General features: G+C 54.2%; 1 protein-coding gene across 1 annotated transcript in view; it reads right to left on the bottom strand.

Moving 5' to 3' along the window:
- BCR (BCR activator of RhoGEF and GTPase) overlaps window positions 1–8,683 on the bottom strand; it is a 124,271-nt gene extending 115,588 nt beyond the window's left edge. The window contains exon 1 of the mRNA XM_055322060.1: window positions 7,180–8,683. Coding sequence (XP_055178035.1) covers window positions 7,180–8,518 — 1,339 coding nt within the window. The 5' untranslated portion in view covers window positions 8,519–8,683. The remainder of the gene's footprint in view (window positions 1–7,179) is intronic.
- Between the last annotated feature and the right edge of the window lie 3,813 nt (window positions 8,684–12,496).

The raw sequence follows: 12,496 nt of genomic DNA on the forward strand, positions 1-12,496 counted from the left end.
CTGTCTACAGTCATTTTGCAAGGTCACCATAGCAAGCGCTAGAATCCAAGACAGCTAATTAGCAGGCCCCTGTCTGAGGACTTGGGAAGCTCTCTAAGCCTCAGCAAAGAAGGAAAAATAATCTCCAGATAATTTCCAAAGCTAACAAGTTTCCTTCCCAGGGCACCTGTATCACTGGGCTCCCGAAAATCTGATATTGCTTATCTGATGGGGGAATGTGGGATTAAGAAGAACAGGGAAGGGGCGCCTGGGTGGCTCAGTGGTTGAACATCTGCGTTTGGCTCAAGTTGTGATCCCAGGGTCCTGGGATAGAGTCCCACATTGGAGTCCCCGCAGGGAGCCTGCTTCTCCTTCTGCCTGTGTCTCTGCTTCTCTGTCTCTCATGAATAAATAAATAAATAAATTATTTTTAAAAAAAAATAAAAAGAACAGTTAAGAGTCTGAGCAAACAGAGACCCCAGAAATGGAGTCTCCTTCTGCCTTTGACCTACAAACATCCACAACACCCAAGACACAGACTGATCCATGTGGGCTAGGAACATCCTTCATCAAACATGATTAAGAACCTAGAGTGAGGCAAATCCTAGGACACAGAGGCAGGTAGGACCTTGTCTTAAGATTCTCACTACCCTGGAGAAGGAAGCCAGCCAGACACAGGATTAACAGGAAATCGCTGCAAACATACAGCAAAAGAAAGATATACAGTTAGGGAAGACGCCAGGATATCACAAAGACTTTTTGTGTGTTGGTTTTTATTTTACTTTTTTTTTTTTTTTTTTTTGGTGCGTGTGTGTTAGTTTTTGGAGCTCAGCCTCTCTACAAAGCCATGAGTAAAAAGCAAGAGAAAATTTCCATGTAGACAATGCCTGGCACACAGTAGATAGTCAATAAATAGTTTCTGAGTGACTGAATGGGGAGAGATGGTTGTCTTACTAATAGGCAGGTAAAGAAGAAAGATTTGGGAAGCGTTGTGTTTCTAACCTAAAATTTTAAAGAAAAAAAAAATCAAAAAATTGAAAAAAAGGGATCTTAGCAATGATGAGGTCTAAACACTAACTTCTTAGGCAAGGAGCGAGGTGTAGCAACCTGTGAAGCATGAGGACACAGCTCTCCTGACGCCAGGCTGTGTTTTCTTGGCTCGAGGCTACCGTAGCATCAAACAACACATTACTCAAATTCTTCATAAAACATGGCTGGTGAGGCCAGCACAAGCACCATCTCTCTCTGCCATGGGAGCTTTTCCTCTGCTCCCAATCAGGGACTCACTGAGTGTTGTGAACTGAACTGCATCCCCGCAAATTCATATGAAGCCCTAACCCCCAGTACCTCGAAATCTGACTGTATTTGGAGATGTGGGTTTTTAAAGAGGTAATTAAAATTACCTGAAGGTCAGGTAATTACGTGAAGGTCAGGTCCAAACTCAATATGACTTGTGTCCTTATAAGAAGAAGATATTTTGGACACACAGAGAGACACTGGGAGTGCCCAAGCACAGAGGAAGAGGCATGTGGGTGGGGGGTAGAGAGGAGCCCAAGCAGGGGTGCATCTGTAAGTCAAGCCAAGGAGAGAGGCCTCGGAGGAAACCAACTCTGCCAACACCTTGTTGGACTACTGGCCTCTAAAATAAAGAGAAAATAAATTCCTGTTATTTAAGCCACCCTGTCTGTTGTGTTTTGTTACAGCAGCCCTAGCAAACTAATACCGTGAGCCACTTCAAATACGTGGGTGTGAAAGCCAAGGCAATATCGCCATGACTAACAGGTATTTTCCTAAACATATCTATTAAGGGCCAGAAATGGGAATTAAGGATGAGAATACTGCTCCTGGCAACTTCAAAACCCTACTTGAGTGAAATAAACCAGACACAGAAGGACAGCTATTATGGGACTCCACTGACAAGAGGGACCTAGGATAACCCCTCACAGGGACAGAGAGTAGAGTGGTGGTTGGCAGGGGCTGAGTTGGAGGGAGGATGACTTAGTGCTGAATGGGGGGCAGAGTTTCAGTTTTGTAAGATGAAAAAGTTCTGGACGTGGATGGTGGTGATGGTTGCACAACAGTGTGAATGTACTTAATGACACCAAATTATAAACTTAAGGATGGTTAAAATGACACATTTGGTTATGGACGTTGTATCACAGTTAAAAACAAACCTATCACGTTATATAAGTAACATTTTAACTTGGTTTACTCCATTGCTTTCAAAGTAAAAAACAAAACAAAAACAACAAAAACACTAAAAACAAAAAACTCAAAACAAAACCCTACATGATTGTATTCTAGTCAGGGTGAGGGACCCTCGGTGGGACCAATTAATTAAACCCACCACCGCCACCTCTTGAACCTTGATCTAAAAGCAGCCACAAGGGCGCCTGCATGGTACAGTCAGTTAAGTGTCTCACTCTTGGTTTCAGTCCAGATCATGATCTCAGTGTTGTGGGAACAAGCCCCGTGTTGGGCTCGCCGCTCACCAGGGAATCTGCTTGAGATTCTCTCTCCCTCTGCTCCTTCCCAAAATAAATAAGTCTGGGGAGAAAAAAAGGCAGCTGCAGTTGAAACTTCAGGTTTGACAACCTGAAGATGGAAGATGCCCATCCATTTACTGTGCATAAGGAAGCCCTTCGAACCACAGCGGTGAGCTGCAGCGTGGCCTCAAGCACTGCTATGTCTTCTCCCAACTGGGCCGAGCATATGGCTCACCTGGATGCTCTATCCTAGTGAGGGCCACAGTCACACACACAGGGCCACAGGACTCCCAGCCAAGGAGGGCAGGTGGCCCTGAACCCAGAAGGCATATCCCCTGGACCCACACAAATTAACAGCACTCCCAGTTAGCTCTTTTAGTGAAACATTCCAGAATATTTCACTCTGTTCCCAAAACGAGGAAGCCATCCATTCTGTAATCAGAAAACTCTTGTAAAATTTGAACCAGACTCTGTTTCCACCTTGTTGATGACTTAGCAGTCTTAGACTCCACCTAGCTTGTTCTGTCCACTCTGTCTCTGTTCATGGAGAGAAGCCTGTACTTAGTTGAAGGGTGATCACAGGGTCTGATTTAAAGAGATGATGATCAAGCCAATGCAAGGCCTGAGTGACCTTTTCCTGGCCCAGAATTACTCAATCTAACTGGTGGCCAGTCCACTCAATCCCCCTACGGAGAAACAAAGCAGTGATCATTCTGGTGACAACACACTGCCAGAATCCAAAGGGCAAATTAAACTGCTTAATAGAGATGTAAAAACATAGGGCAGCAACTCATCTGAGAACCCATAAAGAAGCACAAGATCTGGGGTCAGGACTCACGACTAATACTTGGAAAGGGGCCAAGGGACACGGGGACTGAGTGTTCAGATCAAGTATTCCTCAGACCCGTGGGGCACCTGGTTGGCTCAGGCGTTAGAGCCTGCAACTCTTGATCTCAGGGTTGTGATTCGAGCTCCACATTGGGTGCCAAGATTACTTAAAAATAATTTTAAAATCTTAAAAAAAAAAAATTCCTCAGACCTAAAAGAGTGAAGGTTCTTGGGTTGTCTGGTTTCTCTTGTGAAGAGCTCACCAAAACTCTCAGAAAGCAAAACCCAAGAACAGGAATGGAGTCAGAGATAGGTAGAGCAGGTAAGATGCTTCCCAATGACTGGCACACCTTCCCAGCTTCTCAACTCCCCAACTCACCCCTAGAGCTGTGAAAAGGAGGAAGGGAATCATCTAGTACATGCTATGTGTTCAGCTTGGAGCCAGGCTCCCTGGGAGACCCGGAAATGAACCAGGGATCCCTGCCTTCAAACATACACTCTGAAAAAAAAAAAAAAAAAACAAAAAAAAACAACAAAAAAAAAACCATACACTCTGTGCTACCGTGTGGATAAACATTGGGGAGATGACACTAAGTGAAATAAGCCAGATGTAGATGGACAGATCCTGTAGGACTCTGTTTATATGAGGTACTAAGAGCAGTCGAATCATAGAAACAGAAAGCACAGTGCTGGTTTTCAGGAGCTCAAAGAGGGGAAATGGGGAGCTGTCATTTGGTAGAAACAGTTTTAGCTGGGGAAAAGGAAAAGAGTTCTGGAGATGGGTGGTGCTGATGGGTGCACAACAATGCGAATGTGCCTGATGCCAACGAACTTGACACTTAAACACCGCTCAGATGGGTTAAGATGGTAAATTTTGTTACAAATATTTAATTGAAGTAAAAAAAATATATATATATATATAGTTTAGAGTCATAGGAGGCTTACATGGGTGCCCCAGAGCCTTTGCTCCCACTGCTCCTCAGGGCGGTCAGCTTTCCCCACCCTCTGCCGCTAGACATGTGCTGACAGGCAAGGCCTCTCTCCAGTGCTGCTGCTTCCAGAAGCTTCCCTGATCTCACTCCCTCTGAACACATAAATAGTGTGTGTGTTCCTATCTCCCATTAGCATGTCAGCTCCCAGATGGCAAGGACTATACTTTCCTTCCATGTAGCCTGCAAGGCAGAAAGGGAAGGGCTTGCACAGAGCAGGGCTCACAGCTGACCGACCCTGACTGTGTGGAGAGGAAGGACCCCCGGACCAATCTCATCATGATTCTCAGGTGCGGTGTAGGGCGATTCAAAGACCACCCACCCTACGGTGGCCAGGTTCAGGAAGGAACGGATCTGCATTCCCACAGGGACCCGGAACTCCTGGAATCCCAGCTCTGCCACTTCCTGGTTTTGTCCTTACCTACAGTTGGGCAGACCTACCGCAAGGTGATGTAAGAGCCTGCGAGGGGCCCTGCATGAGGCACATTGTCACCATGCCTGGCACACAGTGGTAGGTCGTCATTTCAGCTTCTTCCCTCCAACACCAGGGGCCCTCAACTCAAAAATACAAGAGCACATTCAGCCAAAGGGATTCTGAAGTTATGATTCTGCTGCTGTGAAAAATTAGGGTGCTTCTACTCCCTTCCACGCTGTGATTTTCCTCACTGGTCCTCTGCAGGGTACAGCCCTGGCCAGCAGGCCCCACGGCCATCTAAAGAACATCAGGAAGTAGTCTGGAAAGAGACAGATGGCTTTGCTAGCACAGGCTCTCTCCTTCCCCTCCAGCCACAATGCTCAGAAGAGTGCTGAGTAGAGTTAAAAGCTCCTAGAGCTAAAAAAAAAAAAAAAAAAAAAAAAAAAAACAGTTTTAAAACCTACAGGAGAGAGAACACAGGGTGTTGAAGACATTCAGGGAAAGATCCAGAATATCCTAAGAGTGAGGTTTAAGCTGTAAAATTAACCCCTTGGCCATTTCCTGAGAACCTGTCCTGGGCTACACACAGAACCAGGGTCCCACGTCTGCAGCAGCTGATGAGAAGGGAAGAGGTACCGAAGGTCGACCTACTGAAACACATTCCGTCCAACCTGTCCCCGCTTTCTGGAAACTCAGAATTCACCATCAGCAAGAGAATACCATTTCAGATTGCAGGTCTCCATGAAAACCTCTTATTTTCTTTATTAATAATGTTCTCCTGCATCTTGGCGCTGAAGGCCAGTTCAAGCTGGCTCACTCAGTCGACAGCTGGTCCGACAAGGCTGGTGCCCAGTGACCACAGGGCAATCCTCCAGACCCCAGGGGAGCTGATGTGCCTGCAAAGCAGGCCTCTAAATACTACAGCCTTCCACCCCCCAGGGAGGGACCTAAGGGATGCAGCTGGGTCAGGCCACAGGTCTTAGTGACAGGCCACAGCCTCCCCCAGCTGCAACTGGAAGATCAGCAACTGGATGCACCTAAAATGAACAGGACAGAGCTGATCACAAAAAGACCACTTGACAGAGCCAAAAATAGCTTTCCTTGTTTCAGGAGGATTCTGACGATGGAAGCACATACATACAACTCCATCAGCAGAAAAAGAAAAATCGATGGAGCAGAAAATCGGATCAGCCTAATAGGGACCAGGACTCCAAGAGATTCCCCACAGCCTCACAACCCTCAGCCCACCCAAATCCCACACCTACCCACCTGCTTCTTACTCCAGTCTTACAAACTGTGCCTGGACCTCAAAACTCAGTCCCATCACCCCAGAGGTCACGTGCACGATCTCACAGGTTTCATCTTAGGGCCAAAGGTCAGACCATGGATTAGAAGGCCAAGATGAGCACCAGTGTACAATTCATCCTTGGGAAGACAGGGAGGCAAGAGTGGACGAAAGGATCAGGAAATGGAGCTGGGGGCAGCCTGGGTGGCTGAGTGGTTTAGCACCGCCTTCGGCCCAGGGCATGATCCTGGAGACCCGGGATCTAGTCCCACGTCGGGCTCCCTGCCTCCCTGCATAGAGCCTGCTTCTCCCTCTGCCTGTGTCTCTGCCTCTCTCTCTCTCTCTTTCTGTGTGTGTGCGTCTCCCATGAATAAATAAATAAAATCTTAAAAAAGAAAGAAAAAAAATGGAGCTGGAGTAAGATACACACAGGAGCCCTATAGATGAGTAATGATAGGTGATGTCTCCCATCAGAGCCAAGCAAATCAGAACAGGTGTGGCTCTGCTTCAGCCCTGGATAAAATCTTCACCCCCGTTGATGTGCAGTGGTCCACTGAGTCAGAACTGCCTGTCACCTCACTTCCTCGTAATTCCTATTTTCACCTGCCCTGACTTGCATTCGGGCTGCTAGTCAGCAAGCAAATCTGACACTCCAATGGCCTGGGAGCAAGCTAGCACATCTTGGGTTCCCCAGAAGTGTCTTGTAACTCTTCCAGGACAGGAACAGTTGGGGTGGCAGGGAATTCCCAAGACACAGATCAAGCCCCACTAAAAGTACCCAATCTGGAAGACAGAGATGGCCACCTCTCAATACCATGACCCACCGCCTACCCAGAGTGCAGTGATCAAGGGGCAAGATCACTGCCCGGGGCACCTGGTCCCAACCCACAGAGTAGTCTCACGAGACGCACACCACTCTAGAACCAAAGGAACAGCCACCTACCATTCCCACACGCTGCCCCTCCCAACCCAATCAATCCCAGGCCAAACCCTGGGAACCTGCATTCAGGAGGAAGTGGAGGATGGCATTTGTTCACGTGCAGGATTCACCGCGAATCCTTGCTGTCCACAGCAGCAGGTGGAAATCGGTCCACAAAGTATCTACCCATTTCTCCCCTGCTTAACGCACCCTCTTCCCTTGCAATGGTTTCCAGCCAGGGTGCAGGTGTGCCCACCCAAGGTGGTGCAGGTACCCACCTGCGTCTCCATGGAAGGTGCCATCCTGAGGCAGCCTGCCCGACAAGCTGTCCCCGTCGCTGGGCCAGATCTGCCCCGTCTTGCGGACGCCCACGATGGTGGCCTCGGCCACGATGACCTGGCCCTGCCGGTGCCGCTTATGGCACTGCGGCGTCGGGGGGCTGCTGCTGTCGAAGGACTGCTGGGAGTTCTGCGACGGGGAGCGGCTTTTGTCTCGAAACATGCGGTAGGTGGTAGGGCTGGGGGACACGCGGCTAGACTGGCCCGAGGAGAAGTCCTCCTCGCTGGAGGTGAGGTTCTCGTTGGAGCTGCAGTCCGGGGTGTAGCCGCCTCCGCTGTCCTCAAAGCTCCGAGGGGAGTAGGACCTGCGGGGCCAGGTAAGGCGCTTCTCCTGCTCCGAGGTGCTCTGGCTGCGCAGGAGTGGGCCCTTGCCGTCCGCTTCCACCATCATACCCCCGACGTAGATGCTCTGGTAGGGCTGGTACTCCAGGGGCGGCCAAGGGGGCCTGCCGCCGCCGTTGGCGTTGGCGTTGATGAGGTTGTCCTTCAGGAAGCGGGGGTTCAGCTCCGCGTCCTCGTAGTCGACGTCGAGGCCGCAGCTGCTCTCGGAGGAGCGGCCCCGGGACGAGGGCCTGGGCGCGTCGGCCAGGCCGGGCCCGGCGCCGAGCTGGGACTTCTTGCGCTCCATCTGCATGGCCTGGCTGCCCAGGGAGCTGATCCGGTCCGACACGTCTTTGTCGTTGACCTTCACCAGGCCGCGCTCGTGGTGGAACTCGACGTTCACGTAGAAGGGCTTCTCGGGGTCCGCCGCCCCGGGCGGGCCGTGGCCCTTGCGGATCCTCTCAAAGTTGGACCTGAGCGCGGCCACGCTGGTGGGGGCGCCGCGCTCCTCGCGGTCCGCGGGCCTGCGGGCGGCCGCGGGCCGGGCCTTGCTCGGGGAGCCCTCTCCGTCGGGCCGGGGCTCGGGCTCCTCCGCGGGCGGCGGGTCGGCGCCGTCGGCGGGCGCGGGCGCGGGCGGGGGCGCGGGCGGGGGCGCGGGCGCGGGCGGCGGGCGCGGCGCGGGCGCGCGGGGCTCGGCGGCGCCGTCGGGGGGCTGCGCGGCGCGGCGGAAGCCCCAGCGCTGCCGGTCGTAGCTCTTCTTCTCCTTGGCCAGCAGCGTCTGCAGGTAGATCATGCGGAAGCGCTCCTGGTTCACCTCCTGCTCCAGGCGCCGGATGGAGGCCTTGCAGCGCTCCAGCTCTTGCTCGATGTCGCCCACCGAGCGCAGCTCCATGCGCGGCGGCTCGGAGTCCGGGAACTGCGCCTTCCACGCCTCGGCGAAGCCCACGGGGTCCACCATGGCGCGGCCGGCCTCACCTGCGCCGCCCGGCTGCGCGCGGGGCCCGCCTCAGCGGCGGAGCGCCGACCTCTCCAGGCCCGGCCCGGGGCTCCGGGCGGCCCCCATGGCCCCGCGCGGCGGCCGAACAATGCCCGCCCCCTCCCGGGCGGCAGGTGAGGCGGCGGCCGGCTGGGCTCCCCGGGGCGGCGCGGGGCGGGGCGCGGGGCTGCGCGGGGGCGGGGCGCGGGGCTGCGCGGGGGGCTGCGCGGGGGCGGGGGCGGGGCGCGGGGCTGCGCGGGGGGCTGCGCGGGGGCGGGGGCGGGGCGCGGGGCTGCGCGGGGGGCTGCGCGGGGGCGGGGGCGGGGGGAGGGGCTGCGCGCGCCGCTATTGTGTGCGGGCTTCCCGGCGCGGCGCCCGCGCTGCCCCCCCTCGGCCCTGCGCCGCGCCCCCCACGGCCGCCGCCGCGCGTCCTCGGCTCTCGCTCCCGCGCCGCGCCGCGCCCCGGCCCGGCCCGGCCCGGCCGCCGCCTCCCCGCCGCTGCGCTCGCCCGGGCCGCTCTCGCCGCGCTCCCGCCCGGCCCGCACTCGGCGCCGCAGGAAGGGGAGGGCCGGGGGGCGGTGGCCGCGGCGCGGCTGCCGGAGCCGGGCGGGCCTCTTAAAGGGGCCGCGCGGAGGGCTCCGGGCGGGGGCGGGGCGGGGGGCGCCGAGAGGCCGCGCCCCCTCCCGGCCGCCGCCCCGCCTGGGCCTCCGCGCGCGGGGAAGCTCAGTGCCCCCGGCGGTGGCGAGCCCGGCCGGCCGCGCGGAGGCCCCGGCGACTCGTGCACTTTGGGGACAGGAACACCTGGATCCTCACTTCTCCGCAGCCCGGCGGCCGCTCCGCAGCGTCGGGGCTGAGCTGTCTGGGAGCCGCACGCGGGACCCGGAGGAGCGGGCGGTCCGGGGGAGGCAGGGAGCCAAAGCCAGCAGCGCCCTGTGGTCTTGGGGTGCGTGATGCAACAGCTGCCATAGGGCCTGGTCGCAGCGCTGATGAGCAGGAATTTCTCCCCGTAGCTCACCGGACACGCACATCGCCCGCCCTCCCTGTGGTCCTGAGCTGTGTGTTTGCCGCCTGGCCTCTCCCGGGCTTCAGAGGCCAGCCTCGTTTTTTTCCCCGGATTGCCTGACTCGGAACTTAGGTTTAGTCTCCCCCCTAAGGGGGTCTCCAGTCTCCACCAGAACCCTCAGGATCAGGGGAAGAGAGGACAGCCCAGGGCTGGCAGGGAACCCAAATCATCGCTTGGACCCCAGGGAAGCCCAGAGATCCTGGACACACAGCAGAGAGCACACTTCAGGGTGTCTGGTGGGCACCAGGTGAAAATACCCAAACCGGCCTGCTGAGTGAAGAAACAAGAAACAGGATTAGTCAACCAAAGAACTGGGCCTGAGTCCTGACCACCTCTGCCTCTGTGCCTCAGTTTCCTTTGGCCTGGAAACGGGAACAAGGATACCAGTCTCCAAGGGCTGTTGACCCTTGGTGAATGTGAGGGGTTATCTTGGCCCCCTCCCCAGGTCCAGTGCCACCCGGAACAGATGCCCCAGCATCTAATGTAGAAGAAACAGAGCCCAGGGCTATCAGCCGGGCCAGCCTGGCTCCCGATCAGGTCTTACCCACTCCAGGTTTTGTGACCTGGACAGTTCCCTTCCCTTCTCTGAGCCTCCAGTTTGGCCCTTGTATGTAAAATGGGAGCACCATGTGTAAAGCACCCAGTTGGGCAAACTTGAAACACACTCCAGTACATGGCATGTGGTGCTCCTTCCTTGACTGCTTGTTAAGATTAGTGCTCTGGGAGGTGCCCTGGGAGTGTCCAGGGAAAGCTCTTGGGCCCCGTGGGCCAGACACTTCCAGGCACGACTCACTGCCGCCCTCTGCAGGCCTCTCCACCCTCCTGCTCTCTCCCCTCCCCGTGAGGCCCCGTGGCCCCTCTAAACCAGCTCCTTTACGTTGAGATCCCCCCCTAAGGCAGACAAGGCCCCCTGTAAGCCCTGTTTGGCAGGCGAAGAAACAGAATGAGTTGATGCCCTGACTTTGGGGCTGGACAGGTGAGGCTGTAATCCCAGCTATTTGCACAGCCTCAGCAACCTTTTCTTTACAATGGGCGTAAGTCCTGACCTTACAGGGTATGGCAAATAGCGGCTTGCGATCAATATTAACTGTCTCCCTCACATGGCTTGCTCAGGTCAACACAGTGGGTTTGGTCAGGCAGGCTTCCAGAATCCCATTCTCTGCTTGTCTCCAGAGAGAATTCCAAAAGCACATACTGCTTTTTTTTTTTTTTTTTTTTTTTTTTGCCTTGCTGATGGAGCCCCTCTGCTTCCAGGACAGGGAATTGTGGGCTCATCTGGAACATTATCATTAATCATCTGGGAAAGAAAAGGATACTTTGGGTGGGGCGTTTCATCCATCAGTGAGGTGCCCTTTTCTCTGGTTTGCAGGCCCCACCTCAAATATCGTACACATGAGTGAAATTAATTCAGAAACCAGGGGATAGTGGCTATCTGCCCCCATGAGATAGCTTCCTCTGGCCGCAAAGACACTCCTCTCATCCTCAGTCCTTTCCTAAAAACACTCCCACCCTGGGGCTCTAGTCTTTTCCTGTAGAGCTTTCTGATCATCCCTCCCTTCCCCAGAGAAGAAGGAATGAGAAAAACATGGGGCCCAGATACATAACACTCATAATCCCCCATTAGGTATCTGTCCCTAGCTAGATCTAAACTCCCAAGGATGGGCATCTGTCTGTCATGTTCCCCAGTGCTCAGCACATAGTAGATGCTCAGCCAGTGCTGGCTGAAAGAAGACTCTGACGTGTGCAGCCCAGAGGAGAACACAACCCAGAGAGAAAGATGGGACATGAGTGGGGGAGGAAGGGATAAGTCAGGCAGAGCCAGGCCATGCATGGCAGGGGTGTGTGTGCTGTGCAGGGATCCAGGAGGGGGCAGAGGTCTGGGGATAGCCTGCCAGGAGAGGTGATATCTGAGCTGGTCCTAAGGATGAGGAGCAGAAAGGCAAAGACAGGGAGACTTTCAAAATTCTAGGTATGTTTGAGGCACAGTTGGGTTAGGAGACGAAGCTGGTGTGGGTGGCAGGAGGTGACATCAGAGGCAAGGCAGGGCCTTGTAAGAAGGTTTGTAAGAAGTTTGGGTTGTATTCTAAATGCAAAGAAAAGCCTCTGGAAGGTTCTGAACTTGCACATGACTAGAACTCTCCACCATGATGAACATGTTCTACACTCTGCACTGAACAATACAGCAGCCATTTAGCTTCCTCATGAGACTCCTAGGCACTCAAGATGTAGTTACTACACCTGAGAACTGGAAAATCTATTTTTTAAAAAAGATTTTATTTATTCATTCATGAGAGACACACAGAGAGAGGCAAACATAGGCAGAGGGAGAAGCAAGCTCCCTGTGGGGAGCCCAATATGGAACTCAATCCGAGGACCCTGGGATCACGCCCTGAGCCGAAGGCAGACTCTAAATCACTGAGCCACCCACGCATCCCGTGGAAATACCTATTTTGATTTAAAACTTGGTTTGGGGGCAGCCTGGGTGGCTCAGCAGTTTAGCGCCACCTTTGGCCCAGGGCCTGATCCTGGGGACCCAGGATCAAGTCTTATGTCGGGCTTCCAGCATGGAGCCTGCTTTTCCCACTGCCTGTGTCTCTGCCTCTCTGTCTCTCTCTCTGTCTCTCATGAATGAATAAATAAAATATTTTTTAAAAGATTTTATTTATTTATTCATAGACACAGAAAGAGAGAGGCAGAGACACAGGCAGAGGGAGAAGCAGGCTCCATGCAGGGAGCCCGATGTGGGACTCGATCCTGGGTCTCCAGATTCACACCCTAGGCTGCAGGCGGCGCCAAACCGCTGTGCCACTGGGGCTGCCAAAAAATCTTTTAAAAATAATAATAAATATAACTTGGTTTGGGGGAGCCTGGCTGGCTCAGTCAGTGGAGCATGCAAC

Source organism: Nyctereutes procyonoides, unplaced genomic scaffold (assembly GCF_905146905.1).
Source record: "Nyctereutes procyonoides isolate TBG_1078 unplaced genomic scaffold, NYPRO_anot_genome, whole genome shotgun sequence".
Lineage (NCBI taxonomy): Eukaryota > Metazoa > Chordata > Mammalia > Carnivora > Canidae > Nyctereutes > Nyctereutes procyonoides.